This window comes from Anser brachyrhynchus, assembly GCF_964034855.1.
Source record: "Anser brachyrhynchus genome assembly, chromosome: 18".
Classification (NCBI taxonomy): domain Eukaryota; kingdom Metazoa; phylum Chordata; class Aves; order Anseriformes; family Anatidae; genus Anser; species Anser brachyrhynchus.
Window position 1 is genome coordinate 4154551 of NC_137711.1, and position 24795 is coordinate 4179345.

The 24795-nt window shown below is 37.3% G+C and overlaps 1 protein-coding gene across 4 annotated transcripts in view; it reads left to right on the forward strand.

Annotated features, from left to right (window-relative positions):
• The window catches only part of ERN1 (endoplasmic reticulum to nucleus signaling 1), a 39705-nt gene that overhangs the window by 8449 nt on the left and 6461 nt on the right, over window positions 1–24795 (forward strand). For 2 of the 4 annotated variants that reach the window (XM_080561194.1, XM_080561193.1), the window contains exons 2-13: window positions 3946–4057; window positions 12817–12850; window positions 13877–13949; window positions 15585–15657; window positions 16762–16884; window positions 17716–17853; window positions 19953–20214; window positions 20814–20892; window positions 21929–22091; window positions 23062–23180; window positions 23551–23742; window positions 24376–24631. In XM_080561194.1, coding sequence (XP_080417320.1) covers window positions 15654–15657; window positions 16762–16884; window positions 17716–17853; window positions 19953–20214; window positions 20814–20892; window positions 21929–22091; window positions 23062–23180; window positions 23551–23742; window positions 24376–24631 — 1336 coding nt within the window. In that variant the 5' untranslated portion in view covers window positions 3946–4057; window positions 12817–12850; window positions 13877–13949; window positions 15585–15653. The remainder of the gene's footprint in view (window positions 1–3945; window positions 4058–12816; window positions 12851–13876; window positions 13950–15584; window positions 15658–16761; window positions 16885–17715; window positions 17854–19952; window positions 20215–20813; window positions 20893–21928; window positions 22092–23061; window positions 23181–23550; window positions 23743–24375; window positions 24632–24795) is intronic. The other 2 variants (XM_080561192.1, XM_080561195.1) reach the window with 2 other exon arrangements.

Genomic DNA, 24795 nt, shown 5'->3' on the forward strand with positions numbered 1-24795 from the left:
ATTCAGTTCCATCCTTTGTGTAGCCTTGGTGCCACAAGAAATAGCTATTCAGATGCTCAAATATTAAATCTACAGAGCTACCGCATGTCATGTTCCATATGCTACATATATGAATGAATGATATTTGATATCTAACTGTAATCATTATGGTCTTTATTCTACAGGAGCATTTTTTTGCCTTTTTTTTTTTGGTGAAGATAGTACAGGCTTTATTCAATTCTCAGTAGACGACAGGAAGTGAAAATGCTTTGTGGAGAATATACCGATTCTGTAAGATAAGAAAAACTTGTGCAGAGTAAAACATAGCCTAGAAAAACACTCTTAAGTCTGTGTATAACCCTGTGGAAGTGGTGGATTTGCTTTATGTTACATTTTATTTACAACTCAACTGTAACACTAGTCATTCCATTCCGAGTTCAAATTCCCACCTGCAGTTTTAAGCACCTTCAGTAATGTTCGTTTCCGGACTTTAACAGTTGTCTGTTCTTGCGCAACTCGCCGTGTTTCCCTCTAAGTGCAGTTTCACTCCGTGTGTTAAGTAAAATAATCAGTTTGGGTAAGGGATGTTTTAGTGAAGTGCTTTTGTATCTTTTTTGATAGAAGAACGAACAGTATTGTTCTCATCATTTAAACTGAATGTTTCTGCTAACAGAACAGGTTTAGGGTAGACTGGTCTTCACGAAGGAATAGATATTTCTTATGTTCCCTGAGGTATATACCATACAGGATGTATACAGTATAGCATGTTGCACGTTGCAGAACTATTGTCTCAAAATGTTTTCTGCCATCTTCTATGAATCTGGTGGAAGAAGAATGAAATTCTCTGGAACATGGCTTTTTGCAAGTACCTCTGCAGTGAAAATATACTTTTGTTTGGAATGAGAAAGCTGAAATGTGTTTGTCAGATGTCTGAGTAAAAAACTATTTATGAGATTTTTTTCAAAATTGTGTAGCTCACCGTGATTTCTTCTTTGAACTCACGCAGATAGGTAGTAAGCACTTCAAACAGCTACCTTCTGGCTGACGCTGGGCAACATCTGGCAGTTGCGGATGCTGGTTAATTAAATGCAGTTAACCTGATGGGTACAATTTGTTTGTGCAATTAGTTGTTAATTCAGAGCTGGAATATTCATTTAGTGTCTTTGGTTCCTGTTTTTGGTTTTGTTTTGTTTCTATTTTGTGAGCCCGGAGCCCTGCAAACAGCTTTATACAACTGCTGTCGAGTTATTTCATTCATTACAAAGTGTCTCGGTCAATTGAAGCAATTAAATATATGTTACATCTTTTATATAAAACAAAAGCCTGGAAATACTTGTGTGTGTGAGTGCATTAAGCGTTAAAAAAGCTAGCTTAAAAGTAAACTAGCTTTTCAACATTTTTGTGGATAGGATGAAGAAATTCCTTATCTATCATGAGTCGCTTAACTAGAATCATATATTTGTTTTGGTAAAATGTGTTGAGATCTTCAGGTGAAAATTAATACATGAGAGCAAAGTGTTACTGCACAAAGGTTGATTTCAAATGAGTTTTGACCACAGTCCATTGCTTCTTGTTTTCATCATAATACTGTTATAAGTAAATTTTGAAATTTTTGCTCTTCATTCATTGCTTGAAGTCAGAATGATTAAGAATGGCAGCACAAACATTTCTAGGATAGTGTGTAGCTATGCATAAGGATGTTTTTGAGCATGAGGTTAGCTGTCCTTTGTGTAATGTCACGCATAGGGTGTTACCCCACCATTACCTGGGTGGGGGAAAGGAGAATTTGATTTCATGGGGAAGAAAAACAAATGGATAATTCCCTGTTCTGTTAATGCCAATTGTTCATCGGGTATTAAAGTAAACCAGAAGGCTAGGGTGATTATGGTGGAATTGAGCGTCCTTGATTTATGAATGACAGACTCTGAGAGCCAGAGAAAGAAATCAGAATTAAGGTGCATTGCAGCAGTAATGCTGAAAGAGGAATTTTGAAAGACTGAAAATAAAATCATAACCAGTATAGATTATTGGACAGTAGAAGTAGCACCATGGGGAAAATGGTCTAAGATAGGGAGGATTTCCTAATAGTTGTTCTGCTGATGGTACTCTGTTGAATTGAGATGTCTTTTCGCATCTTAAGCTTCTCTTTGCTGCTATGTATGAATCAGGTCATTAGGCTGAAAAGATAGCTCCAAGTTCAGTCCTCACTAGTAACATCTTAAGCTGCACGCTTTATAGGTCAGCAGGAGAATTGCTATCTCGTGTCCCTGTTTAAACAAATGTTGCAAAGTTTGATTCTGCATGCAGCTGTAAATATTTTAGTTAAATGCAGACATTTTCCATATAAATGTTAGCCTGCATAATTGAACTGTGTCAAATAATCAAAATTATATTTATACACTAAGATACATCTCCTTTTTTTCTGGACCTCCAACATTTAGTTCTGACTTACAGTTTGTATATCGTTGTTTTGTACTTAACTTTTTTTTCTGCACTGTGTGTTCTACAGTTGTCTGCTCCAGCTGTATTCTTTATGGCTGGGAAGAAGTGTGTATAATGTTTGTAGGTGCTACCTGCAAGTTGGCTAGTTGTTACTTTATTACATTATTCTTTTGGCTTCATTTTCTATGTGAAAGAGTCTAATGCTTTAGTTGAGTTGTACTGGACATGGATAGTTTTCAAAAGAAATGGTTACTCCTATACCCGTGCATTTTAATTTGACAATTTTCTATTTTGCTTTGCAATAATTCTAGCATGAGTGGTAATTATTTTTAAAAAGTAAGTCATTTAAGACAGTACTGATTATGTCAACTGCACACTTTCATTTCACGAACTGTGGTAGCTTAAGAGATATATTTAACAGTGAAACATTCTAAACATGGCAGGTGGCACGCAGATGAGCACTGCAGATGCAGTGTACAAATGGCAAGTTATTTGAACAATAACTTGAGACTTGGTAAATGGAAATGGGTCGATCTTAGGGTGTATGAGATCATCTTTAGGCAGGAAGAGAAAAGTAAACATTAAATTAACATGTTTTTTTCTGCTTTGCACACTGAAACACCTCATCCATCCAGCAATAGCTACATAGTTTTGAGTCAAAGTTTGTATGATGCCCTTTAAATAAAATTACATGTGATAGCCAGGCTCAAAAGCTGCTTGTGTTTTAGAAAGAACAGCAGGTACCAAACAGCAATGTACCTGAACATGGAGTGACATGTCCCCAGTGGCAGAATGGCTAAGATGTCAAGCTGAGGTCTGAATCCTGCAGTGGACTGCTTTCCAGGCGCTGCGGATGTGTTAGTACATGTGGACTTGCTTAAACAGCGCCATTTACTACCTACCCCAGAAATGCAGTAGTTGGAGATGTAGGGTACAGTAACACAATTAAGAGCCCTAACAGTCTGAATCTTCTCGAGCCCTTAAGCTGCTTCTATCCTACACGTTTAGTCCTTGCTCAGACACAGCCCGCATGCTTGCAGCTCCACCTTTTAACCAGCCAATGTCTTTTCATCTGTTGGGGACTAAACCTTGGAAGAAGTATGCTCTGTTAACTTGGGAGTAGCATGGTTTTGACATCACCATTTACATTCTCTGAGCTGCTTTGAAGTGCCTCACCCTGGCTATCTTCTCGCATGGTCTTTGTATCAGTTTTTTTCCTAAGCTAGCCCTATCTCAGGCTTCTCCAAAGTCTAGTCACAAGGATACTTTGATATAAAATTGAAGGAGGTTGAGTCACAGATAGGTTATCCACTTAAAGTTTATCTCTAGGGGAACTTAAGCATACTTAGCAACTGCAGAAAAAAAAAAAGGGGGTAAAAAAAGTCACTGAATTCAGAGGGACAAGATTGTCTGGTCTATGTGATTAAAAAGAAAACTGATATTTTAGACAATTTACTGTTTGGCAGTTAAAAGTAAAGTCTGTAGTAAATAATGACATTCAGTGTATGGATTTTTCTTTTCCAGAACACCAGCTCAGTAACTGTGCCAGAAACACTGCTGTTTGTTTCAACTCTTGATGGAAGTTTGCATGCTGTCAGCAAGCGGACGGGAGCAATCAAGTGGACTTTAAAAGAAGGTGAGCAGATGTCCTGATGCTTTCTGCTCCATAACAATAATTGGTTATTCAGACTGTTGTAGAGCCTGGTAAATATTTGTTCTTAATTTTGCTCTTGTTCTAGACTCTGAGTTAAGCTAGTGTTTCTGGCATCATATTCATCTTCATTTTTTCACTTGCAGATCTTGATTTCCAGATTTTTTTTTTTCCCCAAAAATGTTTTAGCTGTAGTGGTATAATTATCTAAATAGGTATCATGTTATATGGGATGTAAGAATGCTTAGAACAGAATAGATGTCAAATGGGAGTGTCAGCCTGTGGAACGGTTGGCAAAGGGTTTGTGGAAGCATGATTTTATCTCTGGAATATCCTACATTCAGTGGTGCCACGGATATTGTGCAAACCTCAGGTCTTTTTGTCTATAGTAGACATCTAGGAACAGCACAGGTTTCTAAATAAAAGAACTGCAGTTGTGTACAGAAGTTTAACATTGCTGAGTGACTGGAGGGGATTTTGTAATTTCAATTACCTAGTAGAGATAGCTCTATCTTCATGACAAATTCAGTATTTAATACAGGTTTTTTTTTAGTGGGAATTTGATTGCATTTAGTGGAAGTGATAGCAGCAGTTTCTCATCATGTCTGGAACTAAATGAGAGAGCAGGTCAAATGGAAAGGAGTCACAGTGATTGCATCATTCTGTCCTCTTATTTTAAGAGCCTAATGCCAGTTTAGTAGGTGAGCTGAAGTGGTGGGAAATGAATTGTGTGTATCTGATGTCTGCATTACTAACCAGTCACTCTTATTTCTTTGAACATTCCTATTTGAATGCAACTCTGCCAGACAAAAAGTTAACTTCATTAAGGAGTGCTTTTATAGCTCCTCTTGAATCAAAAAGAAGTGAGCAAGTACTTTCTAGAAGGATCTTGGTTACTGGGTGTGATTACATTTTCCCCTCTCTGTGTCTCCACTTTAAATTTAGACCTCCACTTTGCCTGAACAGGCTTGGATACAGAAAAGGTTATCAGCCTCCTCCTTGGTTGTTATAAAGGCTATTGCAGCGCTAAGAGGAGCTTTCACTCTTTTTTGCTTGTCATTAAACTGACATGAACATACACTACTTTGTCCCATCCTTGAAGGATGTCATAACTAGCATTTTTCTGCAGGCAGACTTAGTAAGGACAAAAGTTTATTTGAGGAAGAAATGAAGGGACTTTGGTAATGAAAAGGAACTTGGTCAAAGTGTGTTGCTCAAGGAACTTCCCTTGTTTAAAAAAAAAATGTTGCAAAACTACTGTTTGTACAGTAGAACTGCCAGACTGGATAATCTAGTTTTATAGGACCTTTTTTTTTTTTTTTCCCTCTCTGTCACCGTGTTGTGTTCTGTGTGTTGCCAACATGAGGTTTGTTCAGCTGCTTTTTGCAAAGCACTTACTGTCCATTAGTTTATTTCTGTGTAATAGAACAGCACACAAGGTTCAATGAAAAATAAAAAAATTAGTGATAGTTTTCATAATTACAAGATGCTTCATGAGGTAACTTAGTTAAGTGTATATGGAACAAGGGCCTGTACATGTAAATTGGAGAATGAATTTGTAATTGGAGGGTTTTATAGTTTTTTTGCAAAAGTGAATTTTTGGTGGTCACCCAGTGCATGAGAAGCCCAAACAAAGGAAAATTGTTGGAAATTAATAGCCCATGAAAGTCCATACCATCTTGCTGTTTAAATCCCTGGATGGATTTAATAGTGCAGAATTCAGTATTAATATTACTGTGTAAACAGTTTTTCTGTGTGCGCTCTCTGTCAACAACAGGTGTGTAGTGTTACATGGGATTACTCAATGGAAAGTTGCTTGCACTGTAGGCATTGTTCTTGCAGGTGCCATTTCACCCTGAGTATCAGACAATGAACCATGTGTTGTATGGTTCATGTGCTTGGAGAAGTTCTGGAGGTCACCTGAAGTGCTGTAGAGGCCTTTGTCAGGAAGAAAGGTTTTATCACTGCACTTAAGCAGCCAGGTATTTAACAAAGGACAATTATTATGCATTTTATTTTGTTTGGGAGAAAAACCAAGGTGGTGTTCATTATCAGGCAGTACTTAAACAAACATGAAGATCCTGCCGTGTATGGTTTGTTTTAATTTAACACTGAAACTTATCTTAGGTATGCAGAGTAAATGAACCACTGGTTATCACCACAATAATATGTTTGGTTTTCCTGCCTTTGAGTAGTGCTGGCAAGAAAGGCAGTTTGATTACTTGTACTCCCCATGAAGCAGGCAAAAATTGGTTGTGTAAGTAATAGGACTCTCCAGCAGTTCATAAATGAAAATGTATTCCCTGCAAGTATATGTAGGTAGATTGTGGACCTACTTGTTGAGAATGCGTTGTACCTTCATTTCCTGTTGGCTTCTGTGTGTCCTACAATCTGACAGCTCTCAGGGGTTTTTGGTGGCCAGATAACTAATGCTGATAGATTTAGAGCCAGCAGAAATTGTTGTGAAGTTCAGTTCTCTGTGGCAATAAAACAATCAATGACAAAAATTGATTTAAAAGGTTCTGATTTCTAATACCTTATTTGTGACCTCTGGACTGCAGTGGACTAGTCACGGTAAGACAAAGATATAAAGACTATATATATTAAAGATATCCAATAGGTAAATTTTAAAGGACCAGTCTGAGATCTGTAGGTCCTGCTCCAATAACAGTGGTTATTCCCAGCTGGGAAGAAATATCTTTATGCATTGGTGTAAACTAATAACGATTGTCAAAATGATTGTAAAAGGGTTCTCTTTCCAACACATTCCAGAGGGTGGTTGGTTAGTATTTCTAACCTCAATTTCTTTAATTTCAACAGCAAGCAAAGATGACATGATTTTAAATTGGCCCGTTAGCCCAGATCTTATGGTAGGGCCTCAGATCAGGAAACCGTTTTTTCCAGCTCATTCCAGCGGGGCAGCAACTTACTCGCTTGCTCTTTCAGAATCCCCCACTTCTCCTTTTCAGTCATTGGTTTTGTATGGTCTACTTAGGGATGCATTATAGCGATGAGAATGTGCAGCTCTATCTTGTGCATTAAAAAAGACTCGTTCTTGACTTGGCTAAAGGGTAGATTTATCTTGTCACATGTTTGTGAAATATGGAAAAAAAGGCAAAGGTGTTATGTTTAGTATTGCAGTTACAGTTTCAAAAATTGTATATATGGCTTTTTTCCATATGTGTATGCAAAATATGGGTTAGAATTATTTCAGAATAATCTGGAATATATCATATACTTTTGCCCGCCTACAAGCAAGTAATACAGGCAAAAATAGTTTCTAGTCATGATGCAACCAAAACTGTGTAGGGACATCTGCTTGCCCAGGTCAAAATGTTCAGTGAAGTATAACTGAACCCCAAAATTGCCTAAATTACTGGATAGACATTATGCTAACTGGTTTCTGATAGCTACTTTACTTGTGAGTATAGTGTTAGAGTTGTAGAATAAATCTTTATAATCTAGAATCAGTCCTATTAATTTTTTCATCCAAATTTATTCTACAGGTCTTTTTATTAATGTGTAAAATTGAAAGCTTTTTAGTTCTTAAAGAATAATGACTTTGAAGTTACACAATGACAAGGAAAGGTTTCAGCAGTCTTTTTAATAGTATTTTTATTATCCTCATGCCATTGAACTCTCTGTGTGGGGGGTAGTAATTAGTTTTGCTAAATTAAATTCCAGCTAAATTTGCTGGAGTATCAGTGGCACTAACTTTACAAATGCATGTGCTTGTTGACTTGTGTGCATTACCAGATCTAAAGCTAGTGTATATTGGAATTGTAGGATTTGAATATAAGGATTTGAGCTTAAGGAAGAGGCAGATGTATTTATATCACAGTTTTATCACATTTTCTTTGTGATAAAGTTTTTGTTTAGATGCCGAATACTTCCTGCTTTGTTCAGTGGTTATCATCATTGTTGGTATTGGAACAGATCAAGCCAATTAGAATGACTTACCTAATTACAGGGAACTGCAGTTCACGGAAACTTTGCAAGCAGGATGTGCTTCCAGTCTCAGTGTGTTAACACTTGAGCGCTGAGCTGTTGAATAGAAGATAAGGCCTCAGTCCTCTTAACTTGTGCAAGAACCTTTTCCAGTTGACTCGTGGAGCAGAAGGTGACCTCAGTTCTAAGATGATTCAGGATGTTTTTTCACTAGTCTGTGTTCAAGCATACAAGAACTGTTATATGACTTGACAACAGTAAATTAACCTCACAAGATCCTCTTTTATCTCTGAGTGAATTCTTATTTCAAAACAAACTTTGAAGTAAAATTGGACTATGTCCCAGACCACATGAAAGTGAATGCAAAGATTTCATTGTCTGTCTTCAGAGTATCTTTGTAGAGCTACAACCTTAGTTCAAGATAATGAAAGTGTTAAGAAAATGAGAAAACTTGCTTCACCCCAGCAGCTAAGAATGTAGAGAAATGGCTTTCCACAGCCATTTACAGGTGGATAGTGCTACTGGTGAAAAGAGAATTTCTGTAACTTCAGAAAAAATACCCCTCACTCTGTTTATGTTCATCCACTGTGAATAGCCTCTTTGATGGAAATGAATCAGGATTATGTATTTTGATACTAAATACTTTCTAACAGTACTAGGTTAAAGGTTGGGCTAGATGGTCTTAGGGGTCTTTTCCTGAATGATTCTGAGATTCTGTGATTTTTATGATATACAACACTTACATGTTGCAGGAAGCCATCAGAATAATCAGCAAATACTGGAGAATTTTTCTGCTGCTTCATAGTAACAACTTAATCTATTCTATCTACATCTTTATCATTGCTGCTAAATCGAATTTCAGTTACTGAGAAGACAAGTAAAAGTAAGATTTTTTTCACTCAAGCACTGTTCTTGATATTGAAGACAAGATACTAAAGAAAAAAAATTAAGGACTTCTTGTAAGCATGATGCTTCTGTATGGCACTCACCAAACAGCTTAGGACTTAAGCCTTTCTTTCATGTGCTCTGATATGCAAGTGTTTCAGAAAAACTCATTACAGCAGTTGGAAAGTCATTTGTGGGATTTCTGGCATTGTTAACGGAAGTGTAGGATATTGCATTTGTTGATGCAATTACTGTGAGTGACATTTTTCCAATGTCTTTCAGAAGTAAAAGGATGGGGTAAAAAGCTTACTGCAAATACATTTTACATATGTGTGTGTATTCCTTCACTGTTATGGTGCTACGTCTTCAATAAAAAGATAGAACATTTGAGACAGCTGGATCAGAGTGGAGCACTTACTTTTGTAAAAGTAGATTGCCCAGTCTTTGAAAATTAAGTGAAATCAAGATATTTGTACAAAAAATATTTAATTTTTATTCACTGTATTTTGAGTGCAGGGAGGGAGTCATAGGACATTAGTAACCAGATTCTCCTGCAAATGTCATAAATTAACCAGGACCAGTTGCAAGAAGACGTGGTTTACCTTTTGATATTTCCTGTACTTGTTCAGATTTCCCTGAACATTCTTTGAAAAAAAAATGAAATACTAAAAAGTTTGAAAAGGTCACATTCTGTCCTGTTCTACTGTAGAGTGCGTGTTGTGTTATGTCAGTAACAGCGCAGTTAAAAAATTTGAAGATTGATTCAGCTAGTACTGTTTATTCAGGCAGTACTGATTATTAAAAATAATTTTAAAAGTTTCTAAGAGTAATTTGGATGAGAAACTATCTCTTGCTTTGCCTAAGCTGGCTAGAAAGTAATTTTTGAGAAAATCTGCACTACTATACTTAAAAAAAAAAAAAAAATGTGTACGCAGTCAGTTAGCACTTCAAAAGCAAGTTGTGCAGCTTTGTTATCACAAATGATCGTTTGAGGAGATGCTTGTAGATAGGACAAAGTTGCTTAAGCACATTTGTTGACGCAATTGTCTAGCAGTAGGCAACATCACCACAGGCAACAGTTTATTTTTTGCCCAGTGAGACTCTCAAAGTATTCAGTAAGAGACTTGTAAAGTTTATTTGGTTTTTGCCTTGAGGAACACCTATAGCATTTGCATTAAATCTTCCTTTAACTGAGGCAGGTGCCATTTTCTGCTGATTTCTGCTGCTGTTTCTGTCAGAAAACTGGGAGGCTTTCACTTCCCGTGAAGCACTTATGATTATAGAAGCTCTAGCCTGTGGTCTTTAACGTCTTGTTCTTCTTTTAGTTGGGTTCTTCTGGGCTCCTGGATACTGGCTTGTAGTAGTTCAACCTAGCAGGTCAGCTCCAGAGCCGAAGTGCTGTATACAGCAGCCATCTAATGCTTTTTTCTTGCTTGCTTTTCTTTAGTAGTGGAGGGATGATGTTGTAAGTGACCATTTGTGTTGCATCTCCTAAAGGTCACGGAATACTTGACGCAAATGCCGAGAAATAATTGGCATACGATCAACTGCAAGCTTGGGTCCTCCCAATATCCTGAAACCAGTTTCTTCACACAAGGGACAGGAATGAATTGCTTGATGTAGTACAGTGGAATAAAGGTTTGGCTAAGTAGTGTGATCTGCAGGGACGGGTCCATAATGATGAATCACTTGGCTCCTGGGTTTGAGTGTTAGTTACTCCTAAGTCCGTCTGATGTTTGCTTCTGTTCTCAATAAATTAAATGGTGTTTATGATATAATGTGGAGCTGTACACTTACATATCATTCCCATCTTACATCAAAGAGCAGTGGCAGCCGTGATAATAACTTTGCAATGGTTTTGCTGGGCACGGTATGTATGATTCAGTGCCAGAGTAGAGCACAGCTCTCTCCAGCTAACTGGGTTGTTCCCAGAAGCTTAATATGTTTTTGAGTAGTTTATTCTGACACCTTTGAGGATGTCTCTAGAACATTTCATAGGCTTAAAAAGAAACAAATATATACAAGTTTTGAATGGAGCTGCTGTGAGAGTGTTTACTGTTGTAAAAAGAAATTGATGAAAATAGAAATAGATACACTGTTGTTCCTTATATTGTGCTTTCCTTCTGTCTCTGAAACTGTCTGTGCATCTTTGATGACTACTACTGCTTTTAGCTGTGTTGCTGCTAGAGATATGTTTAGGTAGGGCTTTCTTATATTTTTTTAATCTGTTTTATGAAAATGAAGGGACACAGTCCTAGGTCATTGTCATCAACCCAGCAGTCTGTGTGGTGTAATACACTGCAGAGTGGCAGAGACTTGTAACACCCATAAAATGAATCATAAATTTCTTGTCTTGCTGAGCTCTGCAAATACTGCAGTACACTCAAGCTGTACAGAACCTGTGCCAATTTCCTGATCGAAGACTCTCACAACATCATTGTTTTTGTTCTTATTTCCTTCCTATTGCAGCATAATGTTTGCTGCAGAGACAGAACAGGTGAAAAAACAGAATTTGTTGGTTTGGTCATCTTTAATCTTCTTACTTAGACTTATTTTATTATAATGGTTTGATTTGCCCTGTGAAGAAGTGAAGATAACGTTGCACCCTCTTGACTTCTGAGTTACTTTCTGCCAATATACCCATAAATAAACGCAGACATTTGTCTTTCTAATTCTAGAGTATGTCTTACAAGTCTGGTCACTTCCATGGTTTTGGCATCAGGATTGAAAATCCCATGTTTCAGGATTTTGTGAGGCCTCAGATAGTAATTTTTAGGTCCCATCAATTTACATTAAGATCAGATTTACTGTTCTTAATTATCCTTTAATATGTGAAGATCTAGATTTAATACTGTCAGCTTCAGTTTTGTAACTTCCTTTTGTTGATGAAAGCTAAGCTGTGTTTCTGACGGTTCAAATACCAACTACTGCGAGATTGTTTCCATATCTTTTGATTTTTATGTAATACAGATTCTTGGAGAAATTTTAGTGGGGAGATTTATTGAAGTGAAAAATTCAGTTTTAAGGTAATTTTGTCTAGTCCTTGGCCGACTTGTTTTTATTTTCAGTGACATGCTGTTCGTGGCAGTTTTCACTTGGAGTAGGAAGTGGAACTAGGTTTTTCTGACTTGCAATGGAGCCTTGCTTTTAAGTCATTGGCAGTCACCTCGCTGATTTCAGTAGGTGTACAACTAGGCTTTCAGTTTGTATGTTTCATTTTAAATTACATGGTGTTGGCTAAAAGCCATAGATTTATGTGCCTGATGATAAACAAGGTACCCCAGACACAAAGTAGCAAATGTTTGTAAAATACAGATTAAAAAAGCACTAGGTTGGCCTTCTGTTATGAAAATATCAACGTGCCTATTTTTGTATCTGTTCTCAGAGTCTCCACAATCTTCCATTAGCTGTAGCTTGTTTTTAAGTAAAATAGGTTGTTGAAGCCAGTGCGATAACAGCAGTTGCTGCAAATTATGGTGAACTGCCTCCTGGGCAACCAGTGCCCAGAGATCACATATGCATGCTGAAAGCCGAATGTTGTTACTGTGAATACAGGCGGCTCCTACAGATGGTGTGCTCTGTCCAGGAGAGAAATAAGGAGACTTGGGATGCAGTACAGTACTGCCCTTCTCCAACTCTGCTCCCATGGGTAGCTGAGGAGTAGTGTGGGTAAAAATAAGCAAAGAACTCCAGGTCTAGAACTTCTGAGGTGCTGAGTACTTTCCCATTTTACAAACCCAGTTTCATAATCAAACAGGATATCATTGAGGCTGCTGGGATGGCCACTTTCAAACTCTGTGCATCAGCCATTCAGAAAGGAGCAGGATGCAGGCCTGATTTGGTCCTGAGTCTAGTGAGATGAAGGAACTGAATTGCCAGTATTATGACTTCTCCTTTTTTTGCTTATGCAGATCCTGTACTACAGGTGCCAATACACGTGGAAGAGTAAGTCTGTTTCCTTGCTCTCATTGCTTGCTTGCTTGATTTTCACTGACATCTTGAAATTTAGTTTAATTTGAACCAAAACTATGTATGTTCTGAGAAGTCTTGCATAAGTGAATCTTTAAGTTTAAAGAGCAGGTACTGCTCTTTATATATAATAAGCTACATACAATTCTCTTAACTTGTATAACACTAAGATGAAACATCCTGTCTGCAGATTGTTCTCTTAAGACCTTGATCAAGTTTAGAGATGAAGTGTGATAACTGTGCCAGAACCTTAACTGAGCAGCTTTGAAAATGACAGAAACAGATAGGGAGTGATCTTTGGGTTTTGTGCTTCTTATTTTTTTTCAAATAAAAGACTAAAACTAAAAGACTAAAAGCACAGGAAACGCCAACCACGGCCACTACCAGAATCTTCAAATGAAACCCTCAAGCTACTACTTCAGAGTAGTTCCTCCAGCATAGCAGTCTTGCATTTAATTCAAGGCTTTAATTTCGTCTCTGTAGTCAGTGGTAAAATTCTTTCTTTTTTGTGGTTTTGTTTTTGAATTTGGTTTTGATTTTGGTTTTGGGTATTTATTTATTTATTTTGGTAATTTGCGTGGAGGCTTGCCTTTTCCTCTTAAATTTTTGAGTTTTGGCAATCCTTTTATTGTTCCTTGCCTTCTTTATCCTCTGATTTTTGTTTTTGTTTGTTTGTTTTTGCTTCTTTGTTTCTTGTTTCTTTTTTTTAAAAGCTTTCAACCAGGTGATTGTGTGCCACATATGGATCTTTGAATTTTCACATGCATTAGTAATGCTATGTTATATCAGTTCTGAAACCTCTTCATATTTTTTCATTTTCACAGTTAAAAAATGAAACTTCAAAAAATGGATAGTACAAAGTCAAAATGTATAATATTAGATGAACTTCTCGAATGTTAGATGAGCTACTGACCATAGTTGCTTTCCTGTTCTTTGAGAAACAGAGTATTATTATTATTATTATTATTTTTTAATCGTTTATAATTGCTGCTTAAATCCTAGGCCAGCATTTCTTCCAGACCCAAATGATGGCAGTTTGTATACACTTGGTGGCAAAAATAACGAAGGCTTGACTGTAAGTATATGTTGGAAATTCTCTCCTCTCACAGTTGTTTGACAAGCGCCCCAATCAGATTCACAAGAAGTACCCAAGGAAACGTTCTACTTTCTTGACAGTACTATAAAGGCCATCTGGTTTTATATTATTTAATGGAATTATACCAGTTTCTTGGAGAAGCTTGATCACACCAAAAGCCATCTGTTGTATGTCCCGATGTTAGGATACAGGTTTTTAGAATGACAGTGCCTCTATGTTCTTTTGCTAGCACCTTTGCAGAGTGATAATATGCTTTCTAAGAGTGAAACGTCACCTTCCTTGTGGCCATCAGGAAATCATTGCCACAGGAAAATATCAGTAATAGACGCATTTGTTTTATCCACTCGTACTATTTTTTTTTTTGAAACTTGCTAAAATAATGATGATGACAAATAACATTTCTCTGGTATTATCTAAACGCTGTATGATCTCTGTACAACCTCATGGGAAAGGTGTGCTCAGAATAACACAAATCGGATATGTCTCTTTCACCCAAGTTCTAAATCTTCTAGAACCATCTGCCAAAAGACAGGATTAATATTTACTCTTTACTGACACCTTTAGAAGATGTCTCTATAAGATTTAGTGAGGAGACAAAAATGCTGACCCTTTCCTAAATACTCACCAATCCATGTAATCCACAGATGTTAGCTAACGTTGGACTTTTATTTTTAAACCTTGTGATGAAACTCAGATAAAATGTTTGGCTTCCTACAATTTTCTTTTCTCCGGCAGCTGCTGTGATTTACTTTAAGAACTTCAATATTGTTAAATATTTTAGCATTTACTCACCACTCTACCTCCCCCCAGTACAGCCAAATCATAACTTGCAAAATGAGTCTTGATTCTTTTCCTGTGTGAATCCAGGAAGCAGCAATCCATTTGAATTACCAAGTTTCCGTTATTCTGTTAATCTCCTTCATTTTTGAACTGAAGTAATCAAATTTCTGATTGGAATCACTATTATAAAAATAATAAAGAAGAGTGGAGTAATTTCACAGAATTTAAGTCAACTTTGCCAAGGACTGGTCTTTGTTACTGATGTAGCTTGTCTGTTACTCTTGTGACCTCATCCCAATCAAAATCTGTTAAAACATAGTAAAGGGTCTTCACCCATTCTGTAAGAACAATACAGGCTTGGCAACATCTCAAGAACACTGTGGGCAGAGGTTCATGCTTCTCCCTCTCAACAGTTTCATTTGTATGAAGATATCTGGCCTTTATAGTTGTTACTGTGGAGAAACATTTTATACCCGTTACAGTTGAGGCAATTAAACCACAGTACGTTGAAGCCTAGAGAGCTTTTAAGTGATGATGGTAGACCTTAAAACCACAGAGTCTTGGCCTCCAACCCTCTCTGCTGCAAGTAGTTCACTCCACATGCATTTCTCCTGTTGTAAACTGTTTGAGAGAGACTTCGTCTGTTCTGGGTTTTCGGAGGAGGGTCTTGACCTGAAATTTTGCATTCTCAGGGAACTGCAATAATGCAAGCAAAGAATAAAAAGCTGTTGTTTGAGGTTTCTGAACTTTTCTGGCCAGCCTTTTCTATGAACAAAAGCAGACTATCAGAGCAATATAAATAAGTTTTTCTTGTTGTCCCTCTTTCCCCTCCAGAAACTTCCATTTACCATCCCAGAGCTGGTGCAGGCATCTCCGTGTCGCAGTTCAGATGGGATCCTTTACATGGGTGAGCTCAAATTAAATCTTTTTTAGATTGTAGCATATTCAGTAACCATAAAACATAGAGACTCCCAGGCAGACTGCATGGAAAAGTTTTATTTTGGGTATTAATTGTAGTTTTTCGTGAATGTTTCTGATGATAGAAAATCGATAGAATATAAGTTGAATTGCTGTGTGAAGATCAAAAAACCCTACTTTTCTTGAGGGAGAGAGTAACTTTTCTAGGCAGTGAATAGCCTGTATGATTTTTTGTGTCTTTATATGCTGTCTCTCAACAAAAAGTGATTTCTACTTAGAATCTTATCCTTATAAATGTCATTGACTGCTTATAGTACGATTATCATTATGTCAGAAATCCCCTTGCAACAGGGTTAGACACGTTCCATTATCTGAGATACAGTGGGCTCACTTGCAGTATAGATAATAGCAAATTTGTGGTTTACTTGTCCTGACTCATTCTAGTTGTAGATGGATTGGGAAGAAGGAAGAAGGAAGGACAGTTATTGCTCATGACAAGAAGAGATGTGTGAAGGATCAGGATGAACTTAGTATTTCAGTCTGAAGGGACAATACCAACTTGTGGTTCTCTGCTTTGTGTTGTTCCAGGAAAGGGGTGAAAAATGTCTATTTGAGCCTCTATACTGGACACATATATGTTAGAGTCGCAGACTTATCAGAGAATTATTGAAGGTTGTGGCTCTCACATGGTCTTGAATGTGTTGTTAGGATTACAGTTCTTAATCAATTTGGAATGTGTAGACCCTCATCATTTCTTCTATCTACTGTCCTTCAACAGCAGCACCTCAGTCTCCTCTACTAGTTTATAGGATTTTTTACACTTGGAATTCTCTTAGATATTATTAATGTAAAAAAGAATGTTAGCCAATAGTACTTACTATTCTAAATACTGTATTTAGTTGTTCTCGTCAATATTTGGAATTGGCCAGCAGTGCTAAATGATGAAGCTAAGCCTGACTAAGAAGTTGGTTTATTAAAAATGCTTTATTCATATTAAGCTCATGAGCCTGCTAAGGAAAAAAGAGGGCTGAAAAACTTAATGGGAGTACAATTTTCCAACCAAACGGTAACACAGCTTAAATTATGATTTCAGGTAAAAAGCAGGATATTTGGTACGTGATTGACCTCATGACTGGGGAGAAACAGCAGACCTTGACTTCTTCATTTGCAGAAAGTCTTTGCCCATCAACGTCCCTACTGTATCTTGGGAGAACAGGTCATAGGCTTTTTTTTCTGCGGCTTGGAAGATAATTTGTTTTCTTTGTTGTTGTTTTTGTTTTGTTTTTAAAGTTTAGGATCATAACAATTGACCTTCTTATCAGTCCAAGTTTTCAAGTTTATTTCTTAGAATCTGTTCAGTAAATTATGATTTTAGACTGTACACAAATATTTTTAACTCTTCATGGCTGTGGAAAGACACTGCTTTTTTAAATTTGGGAGTAGTCATGATCCATTATTTTTGTTGTTGAGTAAGTGGCATTTATATTTTATTTAACAATGCATTCCACTATCAGCTATGAACCCAAGTTTGCTGTGTAACATACAGCTTTCATAAAAAATGTTCAAGGAAAATGGAGATACAGCATATTTATTGACTGAAATTACTGTATTTAAAGAACTTAAAATCAGACCAAGAACCCATGTACAGGTGTTGACTAGTAAGAAGGAATGAATCATATAGACTTGCTCTTTAATCTCTATATTAATTCATTGTTTAAATGTTTCTAAGTGTGATAGTTCAGTTACGGTACACAGCAATGCTGTATTTTAGGAAGCAGGGTTTGGAAATTTTAAGTAAAACAGAGTACATCAGAAGAAGCTGTGCAGTAAAAACAAAATGCTGGTGATGTGGGCAGTAACTGCCTGCAGAGCTTGTTCTGAGATCGCTGTAGATCAGTATATGAGTGGATCGGGTATTGTCTTTAACAGCTGTTAAATGGTTATTTACCAGGAGTGTTGGGAAAATGAAATGCAGAGAGCAGTAAGCGATGTGTGGTGTTTTGAAGAGTGTCTTACATTTGAGGTGATTGATTCTATTCTCTCATAGGTTTTTTTGCTTCACAGACTGTATATTTTTTAACAGAGTACACGATCACAATGTATGACACCAAGAAGAAGGAGCTGAGATGGAATGCCACCTATTTTGATTATGCAGCTACTATGCCTGATGAAGACATAAAATACAGTAAGAATTTAATTTTTGTAATTTTTGTTCACGTATTGGCCATGGGCATTGCATACAGGCAAAAATATTCTGATTTTTTTCTATAATGAATAAGTTGAGCTGTCTGATATTTTTTTGCGGTTGTTATGTATCTGTCAGTTTTTATTCTTACTTGGCCTAATATCTAGAGCCTGTTAGGTAGCTTCAGGCTAATTCAATCTCAAAGGTTCAGGTTAATTCAATCTGGAAGGTACTGGTCTTGACTCTTAAAATTTAGTGAAAAATGGCAGGAGAGGAAGCAAACCTAAACTGCAATGCACGCTCAGGAAAAGCTACTGCACATACTCCAGAGTTGTCTGTTGTTTTTGCCCAGAGTGCAAGTGATTCCAGGCTGTTGGCACATCCCTTGCAGGTGCAGAAGGTCTGTGTCCTCCCTGAAGGAGGCCTTAAAGCTTTGTAGTGAGGCTCCTGACAACTCTGGGAGGGCAACACAGAATATGGATTTATAGGAATTGTTATGTGAGGAAATACTTGGGTTCCTGTGATGGACTGGAGGTATAGGAGACAACAGGTTTCATTTGCTCTCTAAGAACAACTTGGAGAAGGGACTTTCTGTCTATATTTTGTTTTGAATAAGTGGATCAAAGGAAATTATTTCATACCCTTAAGATACTAGAGCGTCTTAGTTGATCTGGCTGCTCTATAGATTTTGTGCATTTAATTCATCTCATCAAGAAGTAGCCATGTGTGGCTTTACCATAAAATTCCTGTATGACCTTGGATGTCTTACTTTGTCTCAGTATCCAAGTTTGTAAAAGGGAAACAAACATCCCACTGAGAGAGTTTGAGAAGCTTAAATTATGTTTGCAATACTTGTGCTAATCAGCTGGATGCTGCAGAAGAAATGTGAATTACATCAGTGCTGATAACTGTGAACAGCAGTGACCTGCGCTCCCATCTGAGAATCCCAACATAACGCTTTTATTATGATAGTCAAAATGTATGAATACTAACATCAAAATCAGTAATATTAATTAAGTAAACACTGTTTATGGTTCTATAAAACTGAGTTATTTTGCATTTAAACTAAAGGCTCAACCAGTTAATTTAAAAGATTATAATATAATCTCTCCTCACTGCTTAGGGTTTAAGTGCTGAATAACTAGCATTACTGCAGATCAGTTTTATTTAAAGTTTCTGAGTGGAAGAGGGAGTCCTGAAGCGTGAACACGTAAATTTCAGGGGTAGGTTATGACAGCTGAGCTGCATGGAGAACTAACAGACTTGTCCAGATCTAGTGCCTATAAAAATAAAATTTAAATTTATAAGCAGAATTACATACCAGGTCAATGAGATAAAGATAACAAGTAGATAGTTTCAGATTCTGCCTCTTAGTGGGTGTTTTTCCACATGGCACAGCTATTGCACAAGTAAAATACACCCTCATGATATGGTAAACCTCCTATGTTAAACAGTAGAGTTTGTTTTCTTTCTTTTTGAAACTTTCCTCTCCTTTTTTAAGAAAACAACAAAAGCTACCTTCTGAGGTTCTGGAATAATCAACAATAAATACGCTCGATTCTAGGTTTTGCCTAGGTGTTTTGAACACTTAAGCTTATCTTCCAGAGCTGAGTTGCCGCTAAGTAAGGTTAATCAAAATGGAGTCTGCTTGGACTGCCCATTTGCTATCACAGGCACTGGGCACAGAACAGCTCTGCAGGGTTACAGCTCTACTGGCACTGAGTCTCCTGAATCTGGACACTGAACAAACCATGGAAGAGCTTTCAGCCATTTGTGAGACCTCTCAGTCACCCATGAAAGCTCCCCTTTCAGCATGTGGCGAAGGCATGATTTGTGTGTGAATTAATCTGTACGTTTAGAGCAGTGAGATCTACAAATCCTTGCTGTTGTACATGCTGAACAGATGAGCTAAATAAATGTGGTTTTCCTGCTGGTTTGACAAAACTGAACTTTTATTGGCTTAACTTTTGACAGCTCTTCATTCGCAATAGAAGATGTAATGAGCTCCACAGTTAATGTAAGGTTTGAACTGTTAATTTGTATTAAAGTTGCATGTAAGCAACAGTCCAGATAATCTCTATCTTATTTGTATATTGCAGAAATGTCCCACTTTGTGTCTAATGGAGATGGGCTGGTGGTGACTGTAGACAGTGAGTCTGGGGACGTGCTGTGGATTCAGAATTACGCTTCTCCTGTGGTAGCTTTTTACATCTGGCAACGTGAAGGATTGCGGAAAGTTATGCACACAAATGTGGGGATAGAAACTCTGCGATACTTGACATTCATGTCTGGGGAGGTTGGACACATTACCAAGTGGAAATATCCTTTCCCAAAGGAAACAGAGACCAAGAGCAAACTAACGTGAGCATGAATATTCCTGTTGTTCTCACTATTTGTCAGGGTTTTGTCAGCAGCCTAGCTCTCCAGCAGTCGTATATCATATTTCATCTTTTACTATCTAAAGGCAGAGACAAAAAAAACTATGATAAATTTAGCAAATATATATTAACAATTTTTATCAGATGTTCTGTGTTGACTTAATAAAATAATATTTTAATAATGTAGATTATAATGTCTTTTTATAATGCATCATAAATGTATTTTTATAATGTTTTTTAAAAAAATGTAGTTTATAATGTAATTTTTCATTTAGGTGCATAACATTTTGGCAAATGTCAGCTGTTGAATAATAAAAAATAGGACATGAGTTATATCATGAGTAATGACAACTAATAATGCTTTCATAATTAAAAGGAATGGCTTGATCATACAGCAATACTTAAGTTTATGAATTCAGTGTTTTTAAGAACTAGATGTTGATGATTTTAGAAATTCATGCATTAGTTTTATAGGATTGTGTTGCCAGGGTATTAACTCGGCAAGGTTTTAACCTTGGCAACCTAGCTAAGATGGTAAAACCATCATCTATTTCTTTCTAACATGTATTGTTTTTTTTCCAGACCAACTCTATATGTAGGGAAGTACTCCACAAGTTTGTATGCATCACCATCAATGGTGCATGAAGGAGTAACAGTCATGGTAAGTTGGGAGCTGCAAGAGTTGAATGACATCTGCTGAAAAGTGTATTTACAGAATTTGTATTGTTCTGAGTTAAAAAGGAGTTGAAATGAACTCTCTTTTGAGTGGGAGCAGACACTGGAACATACTTTATTCAAAATGTACAGAATTATTGTAAAGTGCAATAAACACACAAACAGCTTATTTATGTGAGAAGTATCTTCAGTGTATCTAAAACAGGGATATTTTGATTGCATCTGGAATTCTGAGACTTCTGTTGTGAAAGCATGATATGCTTTCCTAAGTAAAATGATTTTATAACCCTATCATTCTGTCTTGTAATGGAAGACAAACTTTTATGCAGTATAAGGTGGACCTGTACTGATTAAGTTTGTTCCAATATCTGAAAAGGGATGATTCTTATTAAAATAGAAAATAAAACACTGAAGGCTGTAGGTCTACAGCAATTAGTTTTTAAATTGCAGATTGCTATCAATAAACGCATGGCAAATTGAATATTTCATGAAACAATTAACAGTAAATGTTTAGAATGCATGACCGTATTTCCAAAATCATTTCAAATGCTGCAAAGACGTGACTGTAGCTCATCGGGAATTGTGCCAGACGAGCTTAGCAGGAGTGGACCGGAGGTTGCTGCGCAGTACTGTTGATGTATTGTGGTTGCTATTAAAATTGCTTTTTAAAAATTTTATTTATTTTTATAATCAAAATAACTCCCTTTTGATAGGAAACTGTACCATAGTTATTTTTTTCTCACACAGTGACTGTCCAAGTAGGAAACAAAGCTCCTGTTTCACTTTTCTAAAAAAAGAGAGTAATCTCATCACCTAGGCAACATGTAAGTTAGGTCTAATGTCCAAGGCTGTTGAAGCGTTTGCTGAGGGTGTAACAGCAGTATTTACTTACGGTGACTTTGCTGCTGAGAGTTTTTGCTTGCCCACTAATTTTGACCCTCCATTGTTTTTATTTACTTGCCTACTTAAATATTACAGAGAAACAGTACATCATTAATTATAGCAATTATCTCTCTTTCTAGCCCCGTGGCAGTGCCATACCCTTACTAGAGGGTCCAAAAACAGAAGGAGTCACAATCGAAGACAATGGCGAGTGTGTTATCACCCCCAGTACGGATTTGAAGTTTTCAGGCAGACTGAAAGAAAAAAACAAGCTCAACTACTGGAACGACTGGCTTTTAATAGGTATTATTTTGAGGTCCCTCGCTTAGGGCTTGTCTGCTTGTCGGGCAGGTTCACATTGCCATCTCGTGGACACTTCTAACCCAGGCCTAAGAGCTGGTTTTCTGCTTCTGTAAATCAAAATCACGCCTAAACCAAGGCAATTACTAAATTCTAGTAATCATTGTTAATTCGTCCCCTTTGGAATATGCATTAATGTTTTTAAGCAGATATCTGCTTACTGTTTTTTCCAAGGCCTCTGCTTTCTTCAGTTTGTAGGACGAGGAGTGCCCAGCTCAATGTGTGGAAAGTTGTTTGTTTATTTGCCCCCTCATCCAGAGAGGGGTATAGATAATTTACTGTGAACGTTGTTGTACATACTATATTCTGGTTCTTTTGGATTTTATTGCGCATATTACTTTAATTCTCATTATAAAGATCGGAAGTTCATGTCTTCCCCATTTCACAAATATCAAGGCACTCCAATTGGAAAAGCTGGGAGCACAGTAGCTTCTCCCTCTTCTCACTTACTTGGTTAGCATGAGCCAAAGAAGTGTGAAGAGCAATTGTAGCTAAGTGTTGGATTGATTCTTCCTTCCTTCTTACGCAGTATGATTCATTCCCCTCAGAACCATTTTAGATCTCAAACACAATCTTTGCTTCAAGGCCACATCACAAAGTAAAACTATCTTGAGAGAGAGCCAGCTAGGAGGCATTGTAATGTGTGTTCCTGGCATGGTCACAGAGAGCTCAGGAACCAAATCCACCGTCAGTGCCTGAACAGGGAGTTAGTTCTTCACGACTGTTTACTATACCTGTGACTGCAGGGGCGGAACAGGGGAAAAATGTTTTAATTCAAGCTCTTGTACTGTGATGTTCATAAGTCTTTTGAAAATCAACTTTATGTATGCTCTTAAGCAAAGATGCTGAAATCAAGGTCATCTTCCTTTAAGAGGGACAATTTCTTATTTCAACAAATGTGTTTTATTTAAAGGGCACCACGAAACACCGTTATCTGCCCCTACAAAGATTCTGGAGAAATTCCCAAGCAACTTACCCAAGAGGCCTGAAAATGTGATTCCAGCTGACTCTGATAAAGCCACTATTGAAGAGGTTTGTGATGAGAATAATCATCTTACTGGGTGATTAAATAATACAGAGGAATAGAGGTTGTGGAGAGACTCAGAAGAAAAGCCATATGAAATTACTTCACATTTCTTGTGGCAGATTTTCACGTACCTTGCATGTAGAATCAGTGATATCATGAGGTGTCATTCTTATTTCAGAATAAGGGCTTTCAGATTTTTTTTCCACATGCAATACTCTCTTTGGTAGGATTATAAATTATTATTTTTTGTATAATAATTATTATATAATTTTAACTTTATAAATTATTAGAAGTGATCTAGCAGAAAGCCTAGCATATAAATCATCTACTGCTTATGGAAGTCTTTGAGCTAACAGAGCTTTCTCTGCCTCATAGGTTATTGACATAGTGGAAGGTTCCGCAACAGAAGTGCCTCCTGCTGTTCCGAAGGACATTGAGGAGAAACTTGCTCGGCCTATTGCTCGGCCAGAGGCTCCTGTGGACTCTATGTTGAAAGACATGGCCACCATCATTCTCAGCACTTTCCTGCTCATCGGCTGGGTGGCTTTTATCATCACCTATCCAATGGTAATGCTGACTTAGCTTGGGAGGCTTTTCAGTTTTGGGAGTCAGTAGTATTTGACAGCTAACCCCAAGAGGTGACACAGGAGTTAGGAAATAATGCACTACATTTGTTTTTCCTCATTTTTAAGCCCCAGATATGCAAGGGGTAACAAAGGCTATATATTTGATATAACAGTGATTTCTCTTGCATATGTGCCAACTCTGGAGAATTATTATTTTTTAATTCCACCAGTTCATTTTCTTGTGTTACTATTTTCCATGTACATGATCTTAACGTTAATCACTGGCTTCACTCCCTCCTTCCTCATCTGAACCACTGTCAGGTTTTCTGGCTTTTGGATCAAAGCCTTGATCCTTCTGTGATTGAAAGACACCCAGTCAGCCTAATGAGTTGGCTTTTGCAATATTAACCAACCTGTGTGATTCCTCAGCTTTGCTATGAAATTTCAGAATGAAACTGAAAACGTGAGGGAAAGTCCCTTCAGTTCCATGGTCTAGTTAGCTAATAGTATCATAAGAAGAAAAATTTTCCCTACCTTTTGGATCTATCTACCCTAATGGCTATAGTGTTCCCTTTTGTGACATGACTGTGAGAAACTTCACTCCTTCACTTACGGAACTGAGGTCCTCTTTCAGAGTGTACATCAGCAACAACAGAGACAGCATCAGCTGGAAGAGAAGATACAGCTCTTGCAGCAACAGAAGCTGCCCTTTCATGCTCCCAGTGATCTACCTCCAGAAACAGATTTCTTAGACACCTCCTACGGACGGACAGAGAGTTCAGCTACCAGCACACCAAATATGTCCCCCAGAGCATCAAACCATTCTGCATATTCCAGCATCTCCACCTCTGATGTTGGGAGCTGCCTTTCCACTGAGCAAGAAGAGGGAGGTAAAGTAGTTCTAGTGTCTTTATTAGGTCTGTATTTCCCCACTCAGTCCTTATTGATGGTACTTTGTGCATCAGACAGCTAAAAAGACCATCATCCTACCTTAGTCTGACCACTCGCAAAACATTGTGCAGGTGTTTCATCCCTGACTTTGTTTGAGAAGTAT